Source organism: Ictidomys tridecemlineatus, chromosome 1 (genome assembly GCF_052094955.1).
Source record: "Ictidomys tridecemlineatus isolate mIctTri1 chromosome 1, mIctTri1.hap1, whole genome shotgun sequence".
Taxonomy (NCBI): Eukaryota; Metazoa; Chordata; class Mammalia; order Rodentia; family Sciuridae; genus Ictidomys; species Ictidomys tridecemlineatus.
In genome coordinates, this window is record NC_135477.1 from 30,507,709 (window position 1) to 30,531,670 (window position 23,962).

Below are 23,962 nucleotides of genomic sequence, written 5' to 3' on the forward strand. Positions count from 1 at the left end.
ACGGGATTCTATTCCTGTTTTTGCTAATGAAAGAAAAAAAAAACCACTCAGAAATCTTTGGCACTGCCCATGACTGCATGCAATAGCAGCTTCTACCTTTCCATTAGAAGCAAGTATATCTTGCGCTTATTTTAATTTTTGTTATAAATGTCATTTTTATTTATTCTTGGAACTAAGGTTGCTAATTATAACTTTGTGGCAGAAAAATATAGAAATATCAAATAAAGAAGCACTCTAAAATCCACGTCAAAATCTGAGACAATGTTATTCAATTACATGAAATTGTGCCATCCAGTGGCAAAATTATCAAACACCAGATGGACTCACTGCCAGATTTGAAAATTAAATCATAACAATTCTAGATGCGGTGAATTAGTCTCTACGTATAGCAACTTAATATATAACACATCAGAAAATTGATTTTTTTCTTGTATCTTCTCAGCAGCAACATAATTTGCTCTGATATTTTCAAGGTGTGTCCTATACCTTTTTTAAAAAAAGGTTATCACCTTCCATATCCTTCCCTAGGTGCTGGAATCGAAGCATATTATAGAAGACCAAATGATATAACTATAAGGCTGACACAATGCATGGAGAAGGCCAGGAAAATGATTCCAATGTCCAAGCACCAAGAGACACCTGTTTACATGGGAGCCAGCGCAGGCATGCAGTTGCTCAGGTATAGTAGGATGTGGAGTTCAGAGAGGCAGCACCAGAGCCCCTGAAATTATAAGAGATAACCACACTTCTGCACTCCAAATGCTACACATCCTAAAGTCCACACCTAAGAAAGAAAATTTCAATAAGTGAGTAAAACTTCCCAAAGCATAGTATATATATATTAAGATTTTGAGTATGTAAAGAAGCTTTGCATCAGCCATGTGGTATGTGCCTGAAATCTGAGCTACTAAGGATGCTGAGAGAAGATGTATGAGGTCATCCTGGGGGAAATTAAAGAGACCACTTGTCAAAAAAAAGCCTTGCCCATCTGCCCATAGTAAACTCAAGCGGGAAGAGACACACAGAGAGAAAAATTGAGCCTATGTGCTCTGAGATTTGGAGACACAGATTTAGTCAATCAATATCTGGGTGTAGGAAGACTAGAGGAGACCCACAGATGTCCCAAGACATTTATAACAAGCACATCTTTATTGGTCAACACTTGGTCACCTAGTTGCATTATTTGTTTACTTGTTCATTCATCACTCATGAGTGCCTACTTTGTCCAGAACATGGATGAAGGTGACTCAGCCCCAAGGAAATAGTTCCACCCAGTGTGATCACTTCTTTTACAGAGGAATGCTCAGACTCCTGTGGGAGCATTTGTCCTGCTCAGGATGAAAGGCCCTCAGAAAGACTTGTACAAGGAGGAGATATATGAGCTGAGTCACAAAAGAGCATTTGTCGGGTGAGGGAAGGGTGTTATAGACCAAGTGATAGCACATGTTCAGTAACCCACTGTTATTCAACACCTATTGTGTGTCAGGCACATTTTAAAAGCTGTGATACAGCAATGAAGAGGCAGGGCAAAGTCGCTGACTTGATGCAGTTGGTGTGGAGTTTGTTCTAGGATGTGCAGTGGTGGGACAATAGGGCATATTCACAGGTCTGTTAGTAGCTCTGCAAAGACAGGAGACAGGGTGCATGTTGTAAAATAACAATAGTAGAAGCTAATATTTATTGAGCACTTCCTGTATTCTTAGAAGAATACTAAATTCATGATTCACATTGTTTAATTTAATCTTCAAAACAACAGTATGAAGTAGAGGATATGAATAACTGTTACTAACCAGATAAGGAAGCTGTGGCTCACAAATGTTGAGTAACACCCAAGGTCCCAAGTCTGCCTGGTAAGGGACAGAGCCAGAGTTATGAGTGGGATTCTGAGAAGGCCTTGTGGACCACATGAAATTTAGAGTTTATCTTGAATACAGTGGAAACTCACTTTAAAAAGTTACACAATTGGTGACGCTGGTAGAGAAGACAGATTGCAGTGGAGGGAAGCAAGGGTAAAGGAGGCAGGTAGTGGGTATGGGAGGCATTCAGATGAGAGGTTAGAGTGGAAGGTACATCCTCTCACCGGGAGGCTCTCATGTTGCTTAGCCTAGCTCTTGGAAACCGGTGCACCTCATCTTCATTACGACAACCCTGGAAAACTCCTTGCTTAGGTCTCAAGTTCTCAAATGGACCCAAGAACTGGTGATAGTATGAGGAAGGTATTTCCCAGTTTGGAAGCAGTAGAAGTTGGCTATGTCCCAGGTGACTTGCCACCTGCTTTCTACCACAGTCCAAATTGAAAACCTCAAGCACAGACTAACTTGTGTAACCAACTAAGACTCACCATAATTGCTAATATCACAAACATCAGCTCTAGGCATGGACAAAATACCCAACTACCACCACCACAGTCTTTCTAGAGCATTTGATTTTTTGATCCAGGAAGCAAAAGAGCAAAAATGTTATTTTAGGAAGACTAACCTACTCAAGGATTGGAGAGATTTGAATTAAGTAAGTGGGGACAAAAAGATTAGCTCAGCCTCATCCCAAAGGAGGGTTCCACTGTGAGCCATGTTTGGGGATCCCTATGTCTCCATTTATTCCAGCATATTTGGTTTGTTTCTTTGCAGCATTATGTGGAAAACATAGTTGGAATACAAGTAGGTGTAATTATTAAGACCAAGATGGTAACGCCACCTCTTCTTTGGTGTAGGATGGCAAGTGATCGAATGGCTGGCAAGGTCATGGCTGCAGTGATAAGGAACCTCAACAACTACCCCTTTAACTTCCATGGTGCCAAGATCATCACTGGCCAAGAGGAAGGTGCCTATAACTGGATTACTATCAACTATCTGCTTGGCCATTTCGTTCAGGTGATCACCTCACACCACCCATGGAAGTGGCTCCCTGGGGGTCCATGACCTTGCTCTCTCAGGCAATATTTCATCCAGAGTGAGTGATGGATGAAAGAGTGCCATGAATTTATTCCCATGTTTGTAAGAATTACTGGAGGAATAGCTGCCTGTCAAGAACTTCCTTAGGGAAGTCTTCATCTCTGGTAGACAGAGGAAAAGAAACTCTATCATTAAAAGTAAGAGCAGTTAGTACTTGCCTAGGCTGATTGCTGTGTGCTGTGCTAGCACTTACCTGAGCAGAGAGAATTCATCCTCAAACGACAGTCTGAGGTCTTTACAAGACTCCTTGCACCACGAAATTTAAGAGGACTCTGCCATTTTAGAGGTGGGTGGTGATGCCTAATGAGGGTAATGATTGTGCTGAAGGTCACACGGTAATTACTGACTAAGGTGGGAGATGAACTTGAGTATGCCTGGTCCTAGACCCCTTGTTTGTAGCACTTGTTACAATGCTTCTGTGTCACAGCAGTGTGTACTATGTCAAAGCCTCTCTCCTTTTGCTGTGGATCTAATGCAGACTCAGGAACCTCAGTGCCCTTTGCCTCACCTTTCTGCCCCTGCTTCTCTGCTTTAGGAATCCCTGACTCTAAGAAACATGGTGAAAAGCTGACTGTCCAGAGACCTTTAGTACTGGTGACTATCCTCTTTTTCAGAAATCAAAATGGCACAATCAGTTCTTTGAAGGAATCAATCACGAGAAAAATATTGGAGTTTTGAATCTTAGATCAGACTCTACACAAATTACTTTTGTGCCTGAAAACCACACTACGGAGTCCCCAGAAAACTCTCTGCAATTTCGCCTGTATGGCAAGGACTACTATGTATACACACATAGCTTCTTGTGCTATGGGAAGGATCAAGCACTCTGGCAGAAACTGGCCAAGGACATTCAGGCAAGTGTAACTGAATTCAGATCTGCCCTTTCCACATCTGATCCTTCAGCCCTCACATCCTGTTATTTTCTCTTTCTAATTCTGTAATTGGTCTGAAGTTGGTTATTGTACTTCCCAAACCCTTTCAGGCAGGATACCAAGCTACACCTGGTGGACCCCTATGAATTCTTCCATCCAGACATCCCCTCCTGTGTTTGTTTACTGCACTATCTCCAAGGAAACCACACATTTTTTTTCCCCTTAGCAATTAATTTCTCACCCCTGAAGGGTTGGTAATGAAAGCTGCATGCTAGAGTATCATTCAGGGGTAAGTTGTTGCAATTTATAAGCAAATGGTCTTCTATGCCATTTTTTATTTCCCTTTTCTACAAAGTTCAGAAAACAGGGTTGTTTGGAATGACCTGGAGAGGAAGAGAAAAAAAAAACATTTCAGGAAAAACACAGAATTTATTAATCAACATTTTAAATCTATTCCTGTATGGTTTTTTGCATTTTTGAAGGCAAGAAAAGTTAAACACTCTGTTACAACATACAATTAAACCATCAGGGTCACTCCAGGTGAATTGGGCTGGCATGAAATAGTCAACACAGAGATAGAGAAATACCTTTTTCTTTGGGTTCTGCGATGGGTCCTCTGACCCAGCTCCTACAAAGGAGGCAAGTCAGGCAAGAAAAAGAGGGAGAGCATGCCTTGAATCTGGGTTTTATTGGGGGAGGCTGTTCCAATGGAGTATTTTATCCCCTAAAGGGCAAAGGGGTAGGATTACAAAGGAATAGGTGAGTGTATCTCAACCCATCAGCGTGACACCCACATCTGGAGCCATGCCTTGTTATCTGAGCTGGGATAATGCCCAAGTTACTGCAGCCTGGCACTACTGTGCCAGACTAAAAGCAATAATTGGTAGAACCTGGTGCATCAGAACTTAAAGGTGTCTGCATCCAGGGCAGCTCCGGACAACACTCCATATCATTAGAGTATCAGGCACATGCTGACAAATAAACACAGAGCCAGGTTGTCATATCCAGCTGGTCTCTGTCTGTGCTGGAAGGACAACTAGTTCTCTCATCTCCCCCTCTCTGACTCTCAAAACCACTATTAGTAAGAAGACCATCGTGGAGCAGATGCCACTGAGAATGGCCCACTAATCCTCAGAATTCCACTAAATTTCTTATCTATAGCCACCTCATTTCTTCTCTGTGGGGTTAAGGGTTAAAAATCACTGGATTCTATTGGTTTAAAAGACCTAACACATGTTCCTCCTCTTGGACTTTCTGATTCTCTGCTTGGGGAGGTGAGGCGCCTCAGCCTCCCGTTTTTGAGAGTCTTGAGAATTTTCCTTGCTCCTGTTTTATTCGATTTAGCCCTAGGAACTCAGGGACATTCCCAACTCATCGTACTAGTGGGTCCAGCTTTAACTATATCAACATCTTGTAAATAGCTCAGTACATTAATATCTGGTACCACTTTTGGTGCCTGTTGTAGAGACTGTTTTTTAAACCTATTTCCAAGCATGGAAAAGTCAGGGAGGGGCATAATAATGCCAATTCTATGTGCTGCCATGTTGTACTATGCCTACACAATTAATGAAGTAGGATTGTGGCTTTTGTACCCCAACATTCACAAGATTTTTTTTCCATTCAGATGTTGAGTGATGGAGTCCTCAGGGACCCATGCTTTCATCCTGGGTATGAGGAAATAGTGACAGTAAAAGTGCTTTACGAGACCCCTTGTACCAGGAGATTTAAGAAGAATCTGCCATTTAATGCATTTCAAATCCATGGTACTGGAAACTATGAACAATGCCAGCAAAGGATTCTTGAGCTCTTCAACACCAGTTACTGCCCTTATTCCCAGTGTGCCTTCAATGGGGTTTTCTTGCCACCATTCCAAGGAATTTTTGGGGTAAGTTTGTGAAATGATAAGTTTTATTGGTTAGAATGATTTTGGTTGAAGGATATATAGAATATGTGTCTATAGAGAGGTTAAATAATAGGATTTCTTTTAATCTCACATCATAATGTCCTGAAATAAATCAAGGTTAGTTTTTTGGCTCAACAATGTAGAGACATGGGATCAGTGTCTTCATCATTTTCTTGACCTTCTTGTAGTGCTAAGATGGCAACTAGTGCTCCAAGCATCACATCACCACATCAACACCAATGCAGGATTGACGTTAAGAGGTTCCTCTTGTATATGTCCCTCTGCCATTATGTGAGAGTGGGAAACTATTTAATTCCAAAATCCTTCTTTTCCTAATTGTTCCAGAAGAAGATGAAGAAAGTGAACAGAAGCAGAAGAGATGCCCCTGATCTACTCATTATTCAAATTACATGTCATGTTTCTGGAGATCAAGTGTTACTGCATTAACAGTTTAGGAGTATATTGCAAAATTAATTACCATTTATTAAGTGCCAGTTATGGAGCAAACACTATTTATATTCATTTGAGGCAGCATCCAAAGAAACAAGGGCTTTTATCTGTCTTGACTACTCTTTCTCCCTTTCACAAAACAGATCAACATGTGAGAATGGGGGGGTCACTTCCCCTTGAGGATTCCAGCAAGTGTCACAGAAAGAGCTCCCTGGAGACAGCACAGGACTGATGGTACCCAGACCTGACTTAAGTCTTGGTTTTTTGGGAATCTTTTGAGCTCCTCATTCCTTTGGTCTCTGGGAAAGCAGCAGGAGGTAGTGCCATGGATCCAGGCTTACTTTAATCATGGCCCAACCACAGCTTCCCTCTCCTCAAGGATCCTGAGGAAAGGACATCACTAGAAAACCACTGGCAGACCAATAGCTTTGGTTATTAGCTGGCTCCAACCCCCAGTTCAGAACAAACCAGAACCTCATTTGAATATTCTGTAACTGAGCTGGCATTAGTTGCCCACCATGGGATTTCTTGGGCCAGGGTCCTCTCTTGCCTTGAATCAAACTTCTGGAGGAGGAAGGAGGGTACCATAAGAGGAAGGCAAGTGGTGAGGCAGCTGGAGACAGCCAAGGGCCTGTTTAACTCCAGTCACTGCTAGGAAGTAAGTGCAAAGGAAAAGGAACATGCCCTCTTTAAGGAGTTGACATTTTAGTGTCTCTGAACGCTTTGCCTCCTGGGAAACATGGCTTAATTCCTGCCTTCAACATAGAGCAAACCCTTCTTCCTTGAAGGAATGGATTTTTTTGCCTCTTAATGTGATTCCTGCAACCCAGATAGGGAGAGGTAATGGCTGGAAAAGGTGGTGGATCCTTGAGCTCCCCCTAGCGGCCTTTCTGTTTGTTTTCTTGGTCTCTTGAAATTGTTCTGACTTCTAAACTTTAATTTGGTAGCCCCCTTAGATTAGCTCATTGTCTCTCTCTGAATAGCCTCTTTCTTCTCTGGATACATCCCTCAGGGTCACTGTCTGATACTTACCTGTGTTTTGGAAAATTTTTTCCATTTCAGATATTTTTTTTTTGGCGGGGGGCAGCGGTCCTCTTTGTAAATATTTTGCTTGTTTTTTCTCTAAAAATTAGGAACTATATTCCCTGTTTAATTGGCAGTTGGTTATGAGCAATGGATATGCTGGACAAGTGGTTACTGGGGATGAGGAGCTGATTTGAGGCATTTACCAATTTCCATAGTGTAAATATTCCCACCCCAGTCTATTTCAGCCTCCCAAACTGACATGAACTACATCACAAAAATCCTGAAGTTTTCATGTTCAGCTCTTACGTGTCAGAGTCAGTTCAGCACACCACTGCAGCAGATGTCAAGTGGGCCCTAGCATCAGGGAGGCGCTGACAGAGCTTAGCTCTTTCTCCTAGCAGTCCTCTCGCCACACTGAAGTTCTTTACAAGTTCTGAGGATTAATTTGGAACAAATCATCTTCCCTGCATGTATAAAGTGTGAAAATGAATCCTAATGTTACATATAACTATTATGGAGTGATAAAAATAATTTAAAAAGAAGAAATTCTCATTCTCAAGACCAGGAACTTGAAGCATAACTTTTTGAAACACCAAATCCAGTTGCATTTCCATTATTTCCTGAATAGTTATCCTGTGTGTTCTCAAACCGCAGAGCATTTGTTGGGAGGCGAGTTTGTGGACCATTTCAAGTGTCCCTGATGATCTAATTCTTAGTCTGTAAATATAGTATTAAAAACTATTAGTGCTGTGTCTGCCTACACTGTGGCCCTTGTCACTAGGTTGAATCCAATGTGACAGGCAAAACAGAAACACCAACAAGATGGAACATCTCTGGGAATTACTTTGGAGGTAATTGGGGAAATGGCTTTTGAGATCAGATGGTGTCATTTATATAAACAAGAAAGGACAGAAACAGATTCAATGGGGACCTGGAAATAAAGAACATTTGAAATGTATTTGCACGTGCACGCGCACACAAACACACACACACACACAGTTGACCACTGAATAACATGGGGAATGCGGGCACTGATCTCCCCTTCGGTCCAGCTCCCATGTGTAACTTTTTTACAATAAGTATTTAAGATTTTTATTAACAAAGCCTCCTTGGTTAATTTATACACAAATTTTATTTTGTGCTACTTTCTCAGATTTCCCCCCTTTGGAATTCTGGTAAAAGTGGAATGTGAACTTTACTGAAACATTAGTAGACTGCTTCAGAAATGAAGGAAATATCAAACAAACAAACAAAACATCTTGACTATATCTCATATACATACACTAATTTCTATTAAATTAGACAAATAGTAAATATGAATACAGATTTGTTACAAATAATGCATCTTAAAAAACTGCCATTATTTTAGTGGAATTGAAGCATATGGCTTGTTTGCAACAGGAATGCCCTGTAAATGGCATCTTTGCTTTTCTCTGAACCAAAAATGAGCTCCCACAGGGATCAAGTCAGTGTTCCTATGTGTTGGACACAGCCTAAAACTGCAATTTTCTCTTATAGGCATTTTCAATTTTCTATTTTGTGATGGATTTCTTTAACTTGACATCAGAAAAGGTCTCTCAGGAAGAGGCAATTAGGAGAATAGGAAACTTCTGCTCTCAGCCTTGGAATGACGTAAGTACCTAGAGACTGCAGCCGTCACAGTTGCACTGTGCCCCTGGCAGGTTGGAGGATGTGAGTCTGCTCCTGACCTCGTGCTGCCCTGACCAAGATCTAGAAAATGTGTCAAATAAGCCCAGATGGTGGGCTCAGGAATGAATTTACCAACATACCTTGATAACTTGACATACAATGTCATAGGTAAGATCTTGTGTTTCTCACCTACTGTGAAGTCTGGCAGCAAGCAGCTGCAGGCATGGGGTTAGCAGTTCATCTCTCTCTCATGTCATGTCCTCATGGACACAGGTGGCTGCTCTGGCATCTCTGTTCAAACTTAGAAGAAGATAGAATAAGATACAGCTGTCCTTTTCACAGGAAAGGAAAGGCTATTGCATAAGGCCCATAGAAGTCTTTATCTTGTTTTTAAATTTTATTATCAAGTTTTATTTTGGGGGGGCAGGGGTTGTGGCTCAGTGACACAGTGCTTGCTTAGCATGCATGAGGCATTGGGTTTGATTCTCAGCACCATATACAAATAAATAAAATAAAGGTCCATCAACAACTTAAAAAAATAAAGTTTTTTTTATTGGTACATAGTAACAATACATTTTATGCAGTACAATGTGATATTTTGACATATGTATACATTGTTGATCAGATCAGGATAGGGATTGCATCTTTCCCCTTAAACATTTATCACTTGTTGGGATGAAAACATTCAAAATCCTCTTTCTAGCTTTTATGAAATATATACTATATTATTCTGAACTATAGTCACCCTATGTACAACAGAACACCAGCACTTATTCCTCCTAATTGTAATAACCTCTTCCTATCTCTCCTGGTATACTTCATTCCCTTACCCCAATCCCTTCCTTGCTCAACTCAGTGGGATCAACTTTTCTATATTCCACATATGATTGAGATCATACAGTATTTGTCTTTTTGTTTTTGGTTTATTTAACTCAACATAATCTCCTCCAGATTCATCCATAGTGTTCCAGATGACAGATTTTCATGTTTTTTTTTAATGGCAAAACTAGTATTCTATTGTGTGTGTGTGTGTGTGTGTATGTGTGTGTGTGTGTATCACATTGTCTTTATCCACTCATCTCTCGATGGATACTTACAGTGAGCCCCTATCAAGGTTAAGGTGAATAAGACTGCAATAAACTTTGGGAGTAAACCATCATGTCACCTTAGGAACCAAATTCCTCAACAAGACTCCTAAAGCAAGAAGTAAAACCAAGAGTCAATAAATGGGATGGTATCAAACTGAAAAGCTTCTTCACATCAAAACAAAAAAACAAAAACAAAACAAAATAATGAAGAGAGAGCCCACAGAATGGGAGAAAGTATTTACCACTGGCACCTCAGATAGAGCATTAATCTCCATCATATACAAATAACTCAAAAACTGAACGCCAGAAAAATGAATATCCCAATCAATAAATGGGCAAAGGAACTGGACAGACAGATACTTCACAAAAGAATAAATATGAATAGGTATATGAAAAAAATGTTCAACATCTCTAGCAATTAGAGAAATGCAGATGTTAAAATTACACTGAGATTCCATCTCACTTCAGCCAGAATGGCAATTATCAGGAATAAAATTAATAATACATGTTGATGAAGATGTGGGGGAAATATACAAATTTGTGCAACCACTCTGGAAAGCAGTGTAGAGATTCCTTAGAAAACTTGGAATGAAATCACCATTTGACCCAGTTATCTCACTCCTTGGCATATACCCTTAAAATCAGCATATTACAGTGATGCAGCCACATCAATGTTTATACAGCTTAATTCACAATAGCTAAGCTATAGAACCAACTGACATGCCCTTAAACAGATGAATGGATAAAGAAAATGTGGTATATACACACAACAGAATATTGCTCAGCCATAAAGAAGAATGAAATTATTACATTTGCCGTAAATGGATGGAACTGGAGACTGTCATTTTAATCGAAATAAGCCAGAACAAAGGCAGAATGTTCTCTTTGATATGCAGGTGCAAACACACAACAAGTGGGGAGGGGAAGAATAAAAGCTCAGTGGATTAGACAAAGGGTAATGAAGGGAAGGGAGGGTGGTGAGAATAGGAAAGACAGTAGAATGAATAGGACATAACTTTCCTATGTTCATATATGAATACACCACCAGTGAAACTCCACATCACGTACAACCACGAGAATGGAATTCTAATTAGAATAAGTCTTACTCCATCTATGTATAATATAATACACTGTCATGTATATCTAAAAAGAAAAAAATCAAAAAAGGGAAGAAAAAAAAAACAAGGAAAATAAAGGAGAAAAATTCTATCTATAGATAGTACACTAGGAGTGAAGATGTCTCTTTTGACATACTGATTTCATTTTCTTTGGGTATACATTTAGTAGTGGAATTGCTGGACCAGATAGTACTTCTATTTTTAATTTTTTTGAGGAATCTCTATACTGTTTTTCATAATTTCTGTGACAAATTTATATCCCCAACAGTGCCTGGCAAGCACTCTATTCCTGAACTACATTTCAGTCCTTTTTTTTTTTTTAAATAATAGTCATTCCAAGAAAAGTAAGGTGGTATCTCACTATGTTTTTTTTGTTAACTGATGCCAGGTTCCACTACCAGAGATTCCTATTTAACTCGTATGAGAATACCTAGCTAAGCATGAGGAATTTTTTATTGACACATAATATTTGTACATATTTATATGTTACAGTATGATAATATGATACATGTATATAATGTATAATGATAAAATCAGGGTAACAAGAATTTCCATCTCCTCAAATATTAATGATTTCTATGTATTGGAAAACTTTATGTTCTTTCTTTCTAGGGATTTTGAAATGTATCATACATTAATATAAAGTAGTTACCCTACTAGCTATGGAACAGCAGACTAATTGCTCCTGTCTGTTTTGAAGTCCCTAATCTAAGCTCTGTCTACCCTACCCCAACAATTCCCAGTCTCCAGTGACCACTATTATTCTGTTTCTCTATGTGATTGTTTTTTTTTAATTCTCAGAAATGAGTAAGAACATGTGATATTTGTTTTTCTTTGCCTGGCTTATTTCACTTTACATAATGTCTTCAAATTTCATACATGTTGCTGTGATAGGATTTCATTCATTTTCAGCTGAGTAATATTCCAGTGTGTGTGTGTGTGTACGCATACATACATACCATATTTTCTTCATCCATTCATCAGCTGACTCCATAACCTGGCTATCATGCATAGTCCTGCAAGAAACATGAGAGTTATTTTAGTCAGGGAAAACCAAAAGGCCTGATAAGAACAATGTAGAGGAAGAAAAGTTTATTTCGGGCTCACAGTTTCAGAGATTGCAGTCTAAAAACAGCCAGCTGCACTACTCTGGGTCTAAGACAAGACAGAACATCATGGCAGAAGACAGAGTTGGGGGATAGCATCTGAAGATGCGACCAACAGGAAGCAGAGAGAACATGTTCTGTTCACCAGGGATAAAATACATCCACCAAGGGCACACCCCAGTGAGCTACCTCCTCAGCCACATCCCATCTGCCTAGAGTTAACATCTCATTAATCAATTCAAGTGGATTAAGGCACTGAATAGGTTAAACTGTCATAACCCAATCATTTTACCTCTAAACTTTTTTGCATTGTCTCACACGTGAGCTTAAATAGCCGGGGGACACCATATCTAAACCACAACATTTTGCCCCTAAAAGCTCATGACCATATGATAATATGAAATATATTTAGTCCAATTCTGAGAGTCCCCATAGTCTTAATAGTTCCAGCTTTGTCCAAAAATCCATGTCCAAAGTCTCCTCTAAGACTAAGGCAAACTCTTAAGAGGCTGTCCCCTGTAAAAATTCAAAGCAAGTTACATATATCTAATATATAAAGGCAGAGTGATCATTTCCATTACACAGGGAGAAATCAGCACATTGAATGAAGGAATGGGACCAAAGCAAGACCAAAATCCAGCTGGGCAAACAAGGCCTTTGAGCTTCATGTCCCCCATGAGGCACATTGCATGATGATGTTCTCTCCAAAGGGATTGTGTACCTCTACCCCTTTGGCCTTGCTGGTTGAAGTCCAAGCGGCCTTTCTCTTGGATTTTATCCAATTCCTATAGTTTTCATTGGCAGACTTCCCAGGTTACTGGTATCTCTCAATCTTGGGGATCTGCAATGAAGCTTTGGCTTCCATCTCATATCTTCAGGCATTGCCCTTTCAGAGACTGCCCATAGGGAATCTGACTCTGCTATACTTCTCTAGTCTCCAAAGCTATCCTTTGAAATCTCAGTGAAAGTCTCCAAGACCTCTAACTCCAGCATCCTGCAGTTCTGCAAAACTGGCACCATTTGGTGGATGCCCAGGTCAGCCACAATCTGAACAGTAGCCAAGCTTCCTGCAGCAACCTCTGTGTATCTGCATTGCTGAATATAGTGAAACATCTTCCTAGGTGCCCCTGTTCAAACAGGAGCCTCATATTCTCTTCTCAAAGGCATTTTTAATTTTACATCCTTGATCCTGAGATGGGTGTGGTCTTGCCATTTTCTGAAGTGCCCTAAAGCCATCTTCTCTATTGTCTCTGGTTAAAATAGTCACCATTACTTTATTGGCTATAATAACTATAACAACCACACCTTCCTTAGCCAGTGTTTAATTCTCATTTTTCTTGCCAAACTGCAAGTTTTCAAATCTTCCTTCTCTGCTTTCTGCTCCTGAGTATCATGGTAAACTTGGCTAAAAGTCCCTAGCAATATCCATGCCATACTGCCTGAATGCTGTGCTACTTTGAGATTTCCTCTACCAGAGTCATAAGTTCTTCATCTTTAAATTCAGTCTCAGGAAAGTCTCAGCACATGGGCAAAATTTGACAACATCTTTGCCACAATGTAACATGAATGACCTCTAGTCCAATTTCCAATAAAGTTCTACTTCTCCTCTGCAATCGCATGAGCTCAGTCTTTACTGTCCATTTGCATTTAGGTCTTCTGAACTCCACCAGAATCAGCCATCAAGGTCCACTTGCAACTAAAAGTTTTCCAGCTTGAACCTCTAAACTTTTCAAAATTCCTGCCACAAATTCCAAAGAGTTCCCAAATCTCCTGAACCAAATGATCAGGATATTCACAGTAATGACCTCAATTCTCAGTACCAATTTCTGTTTTTAGTCAGCATTTCTGTTGCTGTGACCAAAAGACCTGACAAGAACAACATGTAGGAGAAAAATTTTATTTGGGGGCTCTTGGTTTTAGAGGTTCCATCCAGGGTGATCTGACTCAATCTCTAAAGCAAAGGAGAACATCATGGCACAAGGGCATGGGAGAGGAAAGTAGGTCAGGACATGGCACAAGAAGCAGAGAGAGCTCCACTCACCACAAACAGCATATAAACTCCAAAGCTATGCCCAGTGACCCACCTCCTCCAGCTGCTCTTCACCTGCCTACAGTTACCGCCCAGTTAATTCCTATCAGTGACCAATGCACTGATTAAGCTAAAACTCTCATAATTCAATCATTCGACATCTAAACTTTCTCCAATTACATGAGCTTTTGGGGGACACCTCATATCTACACCATAAAAGGAGTACTAAAGGTATCTCTTGGATATAACGATTTCATTTCCTGTGGATATTTTCCCAGGTGTGATATTGCTGGATCATATAATAATTCAATTTTTAATTTTTTAAACACTCTCCATACTTTTTTTCATAATAGCTGTACTAATTCACATTCCCACTATTAGTACATAAGAGTTCCCATTCTTCTGAATCCTCACTAGTATTTATTCTGTGTCTTTTTGATACTAGCCATTAAAACTCGAGTGATATTTCATTGTGAAATGATATTTCATTGTGGTTTTGTTGTGCACTTCCCTGATTAGAAAATTGAGCATTGTTTTCCTATACATGTTGGCCATTTGTGTGCTTTCCTTTAAGGATTCAGATCATTTGCCCATTTTTTTTAGTTTGATTATTTGGGTCTTTCTGCTGTTTGAGTTCCTTGTGTATTCTAGATTTTAACCCCTTGTCTGATGAATAATTTGTCAATAATTTCTACCATTCTGTTATTTCCTTTTTAATGCTGGTTGCTTCCTTTGCTGTGAAGAAGCTTCTTTGAGATAATCTTATTAGTCTATTTTTACTTTTGTCGTCCAAGTTTTTGCGGTCTTATCCAAAAAAAAATCTGCCTACCCCAGTACTACTTAGACTAATATTGCTAAAAGTGAACATCCTTATCTTGCTCCAGATCTTAGGATGAAATGCTTTCAATTCTTTTCCACTAAGTATGACGTTGGCCATGGGCTTTTCTTACATAACCTTTATTGTGCTGGGGGTCCTTCTACACCTATTTCTTGGGAGTTTTTATCATGAAGGGATAGTGAATCTTATCAAATGCTCTTTCTGCATCTTTTGACATCCCAGTTAGACGATAGGGCTTACAGACAATATGTTTTTCAAAAAGGGCAAGAAACTTAGGGAAAGACAGGGCAGGGAGGTACCACATATAAAATATTTGGCAGAGTTTTGGGTACATGATATATCTTTAAAATGTTAGTTCTTTCTCTGTTCATGGTGTCCTGGAGGGAATTCCCATCTTAAGGGCAAAGAAATGGAGCTACAAACAGAACTCTGGGCTGACCAAGAGATGTCCTAGCCTATTGTCCTCTAATTAAGGCAGGAGGAGGAGCAGAGCAGGCTAGATGGATAAGGGCAGGGAGTGGCAGGCAGCTCTTAATATCTTCAGTAGAAAGTGGGATGAACAAACAAGGACTCAACAAGATGAGTGAGGACTTTATGTGAATCAGATATTTTTAGAAAGGTTAAGTAAGGAGAGAAGGTAATATTCAGAAGGTAATATGCTGGCACTTTCAGTAGTCTTTAGCAAAATGCTTCTTGAAGTGTGTTCCAGAGCTCTGTTTCTCAAACATTATTGTGCACATAAATGACCAGAGAATTGTATTAAAATGCAGATTCTGAGTTGGTAGTTCCAGGGTGAGGACCAACATGATCCCAGAGGATGCTGATACTGTCAGTTCAGGGTCTAACCTGAGTTGTGAGGGATTTTAGGAATTTTTTTCCTTTAAATACCTACAGAGACTCTGAGCCAAAGCCTCTGTTCAAAAGCATATAGGACACTCCAATTAAACAATATCTTGAATGTAAGAAAGGTTAATGGATTTCTTACATTCAATATTTTGTACAGATATTAATATGCTAATATGACTGCAAAACTCTAGCTTAGTAGACAGAATAATACACTAAAATTAACTCTTTCTGAACTTTCTAGATCACAGGAACTAATTTTTTTTGCAGCATCTATTAATATTTTACAGGACCCTATGGAGGAATAGAAACCCTCCTTAGGAGACTCTAAACTAAACATTCTTGCATCTACTGAAAGAGAACAACACCAATCCCAAAGCTACTGGGAGAACTTGGCCTTAGGCTCACATGGGCTGGTCCTTTCTCCTTGCTTCATCAGGTCTAATAATAAGGAAGAAAGACATGGATATGTGCCTTTGTACAGTATATTTACTTTGCTTCATTTCTAGGTAAAGACATCCTTTCCTAAAGTAGACAAGAAGGAACTGAGTGAATACTGCTTTTCTGGTATCTACATCCTCTCCCTCTTTACATATGGTTATCACTTCACAAACAAGACCTGGGAAAACATTCTTTTTATGGGCAAGGTAAATTGGCTATGTGTTGGGTTCTGGGGAGGTTGGGTGGTAGCTACTAAAGAAGCTTGGGTCTTGAAAATGGTGGGAGTTGACCTGATTTGTTTTGGCCTGATGTTCTGTTCTGCCATTTCACCCCTAACCCATGCTGCCATACTGTGTGAAGCCCTGCTGGGAATATCAACCACCTATGGGCATCTCCCCAAGGAGCGCAACCTGCATTCTCAGTTATACCTGTCTGCCCACAGAACAGTGGCTAATTGTCTTAAAACAAAAAAATGAGAGGTTAATATAAATCATTTCAGTAGCCACAGTGATTGTGTTGTGCTGACTTTAAAATCCCTCCCCAAAGCCCTTTTCACAAACTTGGAAAAGATGATCATGTTTCCTTATAAGGAATGGAGGCCTTGTTGGTTGTTGCTTCGACACTTACCAATCTGAGAGCTCTGTGAGGAAAGGAACTGACTGGCTGGGAATGGGGCTGTGGCTTAGAAGTCACGCTGAGCCTGAGCCCTAAGACAACTTCACTGCTGTGCTTTGCCATAGCGCCACCTGCAGGTAATCAGGAGTAGAGAAACAAGCTTGATAACAATATCAAGAGCAGTCTTACAAAAGGTTTTAAAACCATGTCCACTAAGGGAAAACACATTTTAACCCTATTTAAAATATGGTGATTTCAAGCAAAACAAACATCAAAGCATAAATTGTAGCAGCTCCAAATACAGTAGTATGAGTACACTCTTTTCAGTATGGACCCTCTAACTCAAACTCAAATATTTTCCTTATTTTAATATCTCAGACTCCCTTTCATCCTATCATAGTCTATTTTGTTTCTCTGAAGAAACTAGTTCACATTTTGATTGACATAAGAGGCACTGTATTTATAGTCTCCAGTGCATGATCTGGTATTTCCAAAGCTTGGGTGATAACTCCTTTACCTCTGGAGCCTCCTTGACACATGCAGTCCCATAAGGTTTCCATTCCCCACAGGGAAGTGGATGTTTTACAAATTATTAATTCCCAATATTAGTAAAGGTATGGGGGAGAAGGTCCATGTACTGTTATGACAATGTGTTCCAAGAGCCTTAAAAATGGGCATATCATGGTGTTCAATTACTCCATTTTTAGGATTTAGAAATGACTGGCTAAGGTAAGAGTGATTATATAAGGCAGTTCATGCCAGGGACAATGAAGTGGAAACAATGTAGGACTCTCTTAATAAACATGGAGGATGTTCTCTAGGGATTGTTAAATGAATTATTGCCAAGGTCTCGGCTTGGCACCAGAATCACGAGCCACCACACACCTTTGTAGGTTCAAACAGCAATTCTTTATTCCCGCTCTCACACCGCCTCCACACAGGTCCAGGGGCAATCGCGTTCTGCCGTCTCCCGCACAATTCACCTACTCCACGAGGCTCTCTCCAAATCCCATTTTAATCTCACGAGAACTCAATGGGAACAAGCAACAGGAACACCCTAATCCCAGCAATAATCTTCAATCTCCAACTTCCCTAAAACCCATTATCTTAAACTGACAACGCCTTAAACTCAAGGAGCCGGTTACTTCCTCAAACCTGATCAGCTCTAAACCCGGATCCGCCTTGGTCCTTGAGCAAGGTCACCTTATTAAAGCATGCATGCAATGTCCTCTAAGCAGCATGGGGTACGCTTGGCAAGGAAATTTCGATGCGTCATTCCTACTTGGTAATGGCCCTCAGCAAATTATTATATGTACAATTTAACTCCACTTCTTTATAATTAAAAAATTCTCAGAGAGCAGATATGCCACATATAGTGTAGCAATTTCTGAGTGGTGACGTGTGATGGTTTTAATTTTCTTCTTTCCATCTATCTGTACCTCCTAATACTTCTTCTGTGGCCATGCACAACTCATGTAATAAAAAAACATTTCCACATTTAGCATTCAAAGATTCCCTACATGCCAATAATTTCTGAGGTGACTGGAAATTATTCCTATAAGAGGATCACTGTGAGTTTTATCATTTAATAAGAAATCTTCCCATGCATATGCATAGTCTGCCCACCTTGGTGAGGTTGATTTACTAGGATTATTCCACAGCTTTCCCCTAAGTGAATCATGTATAAGGCCTGTTACAGATGTTCTTGGCTTGACAAAAGTGTAAAAGGCCAGAGACATTCATTATTCCTTCACCCTTTTACCTGCTTCCTCTCACCTCCCCTCATCCCTCTTCCCCACTCCACACATTCCTATAATCAGGAGAATAAGAATGCCAAGTTCCAAAAGTACAGTGGGCAGTCACTCACCAAAGGCCTTTCTGACTTTGGGACTATGGCAGTGAGGCTTCAAACTCTCTTCTAATCTTTTGCTTGTATTTTCCCCACAACCATATTCCCAATAGACTATGAATTCAGTTCATTTAGAAAATTGCGCAGGATGCAGTCAACATGACAGCTGTGGTGACCTGGATGAGGTTGGAAGAAACCTGTAAAGTATCTCCTTGGACCATAAACAACACATTTTCCTTGCTCTTGCAGATCCGGGGCACCAACGCCAGGTGGACATTGGGCTACATGCTGAACCTGACCAACATGATCCCAGCTGAGCAGCCATTCAACGCACCTCTCTCCCACTCAACTTATGTGTTCCTTATGTTCTTCTTCTCCCTGTTGTTGGCCATAGAGATCACCGCAGCCTTGTTTATCCTTAACAAGCCTGCACATTTGTGGGAAGAAATGGTATAGCAGGAGCACCTGAAATCTTCTGCCTGGACTCAGAACAAACCTGCCCAGGGAGCGCCTCCCTCCATGCAGCAGTGTGTGGTGTCCAGCAGCCTCCTCCTGTGCCTGCCAGGGTGTCTTGACTAGCACAAAGCTTCCTTGGCTTCCTCTGAGGCATTTTCTTGGGAGGTAATTCACCACCCTCTGCCTCAAGAACTTCCTGACAGACGCTGTCTTATGAGTCTTTCCCACCTACCCTAGTCCTCCTTTGTATTGTGTGCTTGTGCAGGTCTTTGAGACCTGCCACTTTTCATTATTTTTGCTTTATAAAAGAACAATATTGACTCTGTCTGGAAGAACTGAGAGTCCTGAGTCCTGTTCTGGGAAGTGGAGTGGCTAAAAGAAGAATCTCAGGAACTGGTTCAGTCTTATTCTTTGAGAATCCCTCTCTACCCCCTGCTTCCCATTTATTAAGAAAGCCATACCATGCCTTTGGGGAGTGCAGACCCTATGTCCTTCTCAGCCTTGCCCCTTAGGGCAGGAGAATTTTCTAGAATAGGCAAATGTGTGCTAAGGCCAAAGAGTTTTGCAAAGGGATCTGTGCCCATGCCGTTAATAAAATTCTTAATCCTTTTGACATAGGGGTGTGAATTTGTCACACATTTCTAGGTGATGTTCAATGCTACCAAGTGGAATGCTCACACAGGAGATTTTTGAAAAGCAGATGCATGTATAGGCATTCAGATTTCAAGAGAAACTATGAAATAGGTGTATACATGCTAGGAAGAAAAACACAGTTACAAGTCAGGGTTGGGAAAGTGCACCCTACAATGCATCTTTGGAGTTTTGAGCTCATTATGTTAAAACACATATAACATAAAATTCACCATCTGAACACTTAATTCAGTGCAGTTCAGTGGCAATCAGTACATTTGCAATGATGTGCAAACATCAGCTCTATTAGTTCACTAACATTTCATCACCAAGAAGTTGCAGAGACAAGACTGTCACAAACCCCTCAGCTAACAGCTGAATGTGCTAATCAACTTCACTTCAAAGAGGACCAGTGGAGTTTTAAAGGAAGGCCAAATTTTATTGTCCAGAGGTGTCATTTAGAGATAGGGTGGTATCAGAATGGAGTGGTGTGCTTTTGCCCTGTCAAAGTAATTACATTCCCAAATGGACCAGGAACCCAGTCTGAAAGTGTTGTTACCAACTGTGCCTTTACTTATTCCATGGAATATTTTGTGAACTAGCTATGGGCCTTATCATGGAGCCATGAGAACCTGTGCTTCCTTCCTTTAAGGATTGCTGCAAGGCTGAGGCAGGAGGATTGTGAATTCAACAGTTACCTATTGAGTGGGACTGAGTGGTGATGTCTTATTCTCACTACTACCAGGCTCACTGTCCATGTCTGGATCTGGGGACTGACTGTTGAGCTGATGGGGGAAGGAAGGATCTCCCAGAAACAAGAAGCCAAATGTCCCTAAATCTGTTGAATAACCAAGCCATTTTTATAACAGGTGAATATAAATTTAATAAAGCTGAGGAAGGAACCTTTCTTTTCTGTTACTCACAATCAAACTTAGAAACTTAATTAAGAATGAGGAACCCAACTGGAACATGTTAAAAGTCTCCTCAGTGGCAGTTGCCTTTATTATTACAGCTGCTACTGACAGAATTTCTGCTATACCAGGTTCTGTGCTCAAAGGCATTATCTTTATTTTCTCATCCCAATCTCACAGCAATCCCAAGAAGGTAGGTATTACCCCTCCTAATGCCCATGGCAGAGCTGAAACTCAAACTCACATCTTCTGCCCCAATCTATTGCTATTCTTTTTCTGAACACTTATCCTCAGCAGTTGGAATTCGAATTTACAAATTTCCTTCAGGCAACATAAATCTTATTTCATTTCTGTCTTGTTGTTAAAAACAAAAACAAAATCCTTCAAAGTATATGGGAGACAAACTCCACTTGTTAAAAGGTCAAATTAAGAAATTATGTACAATATCTAATCTCAATTTTATTCAAAAGAAGTTTTTTGTTTTGTTTTGTTTTTAAGTAGATCCAAGATTTGCTTTGGGCCATTCTTGGTGGAGTAGGTGATATAATATGGGTCCTTATCAACTAATTTTAACATTGGATTGGTCCCTGGTTGTAACTGATTACTATTTATCACTAGGTTTGCACTCAGGACACAAAACCTGGTTCTTAATAACCCTATTTCCCTATAAAGTGGGAAATTTTTTTTTCTGTGAATCCTCAGGGAAAAGAAATCAGCTAAGTGATTTCTTTTGTAGACAAAATAAATGAAGTTGTAGTTTAGTAGTGAAGTGCTTGCCTAGCATGAGGAAGGCACTGGGTTGATCCTCACACCACATAAAAATAAATAAAAAATAAAGGTATTATGTCCATCTACAACAACAACAAAATAAATAAATAAATAATGAATGAATGAAGTTATTCAATTAGGCTGTATGTGAGTGGGGGGAGAGAAGGGTTTCAACTAATTCAATTCTTATAAATATAAAATGTAATATTAGTAGAATTTTTTAAAACTATACTTCATTTTATTGTTATATTAGTCAAGGTTCTTGTAAGAAACAAGATGCATACTTCAAACTGGGTGACCAAGGAGAGTTTAACAAAGTGCTGAACCCACAATATTCTCATTTCAGCATGTAATCAATGAAAAATTATTAATATAATACTAAGTTTTCATAATCTGATGTGTGTATTCCATTTTACAGGGCATCTTAATTAAGACTCTTTAAATTTCAAGTACTTAACACTAGCTATGTGTGACCAGTGATTACCACTTGAGTAATACACATCTAAAAACACATTCAAAATTAAAAAGACAGGTGATAAGCCTTTGTTTTCCCCTTGCATGTGTGTGTTGTGGGGGTTGTGTCACACAGCTATAGATGCTGTAATATTCTTGTTATAATATTTGTTATATGTAGGTTAACATTATTATTAAAATAGCCTTTAAGATCCTAGCTGAGAATGTCACTTGAATCCTGAAGTTTTGCTGCTTTCATGTGAACACAGAGATGCCTGTTACATAGGCTAACATGACTGATGATAATCCTAGGGAATATTTCACCTGGATTCAAATATAATACAAGATAATTCTTGATGTTTGCATTCCTCAAAATGCAAATATGAACATCAAAATAAATATCAGTCTTGTAAGGATTCTCAAAATAACAGTTTTCCACATGATTGTAAAAGTACTATTAAAATATATTCCCATTCTCAATTTGAAAGATAAATTGAATTTCACCAAAATTGGTCTGGTCCCAATTCAACTTTCAGTATTTACTATCTGGTTAGAGAATGATAGTCGCTAATAATTAGCTGCACTCATTAACCATACGATTCTTTCAGCTGGTTCTGTGTGCATCTTGCGTGGGTAAAGAGAGTACCCGTTACAGGTATGGGCTGCTTTCAAAATAAAAGCTATGAAAGTAGAATTACAAAATAAACACAGAAAGCCAGAAATATTTTAAAAGCAGGGGTATGACAGGTTGAGCAGACCAGATGGGTTTGATTTCTAACAAAGGGAAAATGCCGTGCTTGCTTTATATATAGCAGTACAGACTAGAGGGAATCAGTAGGGAGCTTTTTCTTGAACAACAGGATAGGTGTTGGGGTAAATGTGTTAGGGTTTGGTGCTTGGCAGGCTGTGCCCATCTCCAGAGGGCAGTGTTTGTACTTGGAGCTGTGAGCTAGGTCAGGGTGCCAGCATGATCTAGGCTTTCTCAAACCAGGGAATTTCATCCAAGAGTGCCCAGAATAGCAGCTTGCTTGCCTTAATTGGTCAAACAATGTCCGTAGTTCACAGACGGCTTCCAATAAGTTGGTATTAGTTTTTAATTGCAACCTCAAAGTTTTCATGTTTGCAGGTCTGCAAGTCAGCTGAGAACCTCTACTCCTGCTGGTGAGTCTGGATCCAGGCCCATTACCTTATTTCTTATTTTCCCTGCCCAGTGGCTTCTTGGAACACATTCCCATGATGAATGTAGAGGCTCATGAGAGTGACAGAGAAAGAGGATGTCTCTTATGGCTTCAACCAGGACATACCCCTTCTCAATCCCATCTACGTCCCATTGACAAAACCAAGCCATTTGACCAAGCTCATTCTCAGAGGGCAGAATGGAAAACGAAGTACTGGTAATTGAATTGTAGCAAATTATATTCCATGCTTGTATAATTATGTTAAAATGATCCCAAATATTATATGCAATTATAATATATTAATAAAAAACAGAAAGTAAAAAAAATTGTTCAGTCTTGTGGTAGAGTACTCATATCATCAAATCTATGATATGACTAAGAAAGCAGTGTCCTTCTCAACATTATACCCTGAATGAAGAAAGAGTATAGGAATATGGTTGGGGTGGGATCATATGATGGAATACAAGGGCAGTGAAAACAGTCTGTCAGTGTATATCTAAAGACCTGAAGGAGAAGGTGCCCTGCCAATGGGTGTAAATGAGTCATTTCCCTGAAAGTTCTTTCTCCAAAGCAATGAAGAACACCCCCTCTAAATTAGTCAAATTAACTCCTCACTCACTGGTTACATATTCTCCAAGCTGTCTTGCCATGTCAATTTTTCTATAAGATAAAAATGAGCTGGTATTGTTAATAAAAAGGCATTATGCCTTCTATAGCCAGCTTTTACACTTTGGGTTTCACAGGAGTCTCATACTTTTTATCCCTGAGGTGCTATAGATTCCCTATA

The 23,962-nt window shown here is 39.7% G+C and overlaps 1 protein-coding gene across 1 annotated transcript; it reads left to right on the forward strand.

Annotated features, from left to right (window-relative positions):
• The first annotated feature begins 528 nt into the window (after positions 1 to 528).
• Positions 529 to 19,733, forward strand: LOC101974505 (ectonucleoside triphosphate diphosphohydrolase 1). The gene is made up of 7 exons (XM_021733176.3): positions 529 to 679; positions 2,711 to 2,870; positions 3,566 to 3,805; positions 5,448 to 5,708; positions 8,721 to 8,834; positions 16,384 to 16,521; positions 19,029 to 19,733. The coding sequence occupies exons 1-7, from the start codon at positions 591 to 593 to the stop codon at positions 19,233 to 19,235; spliced, it is 1,209 nt and encodes a 402-aa protein (XP_021588851.2). The 5' UTR covers positions 529 to 590; the 3' UTR covers positions 19,236 to 19,733.
• The last annotated feature ends 4,229 nt before the right edge of the window (positions 19,734 to 23,962 follow it).

What these genes read in the sequence shown, in the direction of transcription:
- LOC101974505 (XM_021733176.3), top strand. Translation starts at nt 591, where the DNA reads ATGGAGAAGGCCAGGAAAATGATTCCAATGTCCAAGCACCAAGAGACA. An exon ending in TGCTTGGCCATTTCGTTCAG is followed by an intron (nt 2,871 to 3,565) that starts GTGATCACCTCA and finishes CCTCTTTTTCAG; the next exon opens with AAATCAAAATGGCACAATCA. An exon ending in AACTGGCCAAGGACATTCAG is followed by an intron (nt 3,806 to 5,447) that starts GCAAGTGTAACT and finishes TTTTCCATTCAG; the next exon opens with ATGTTGAGTGATGGAGTCCT.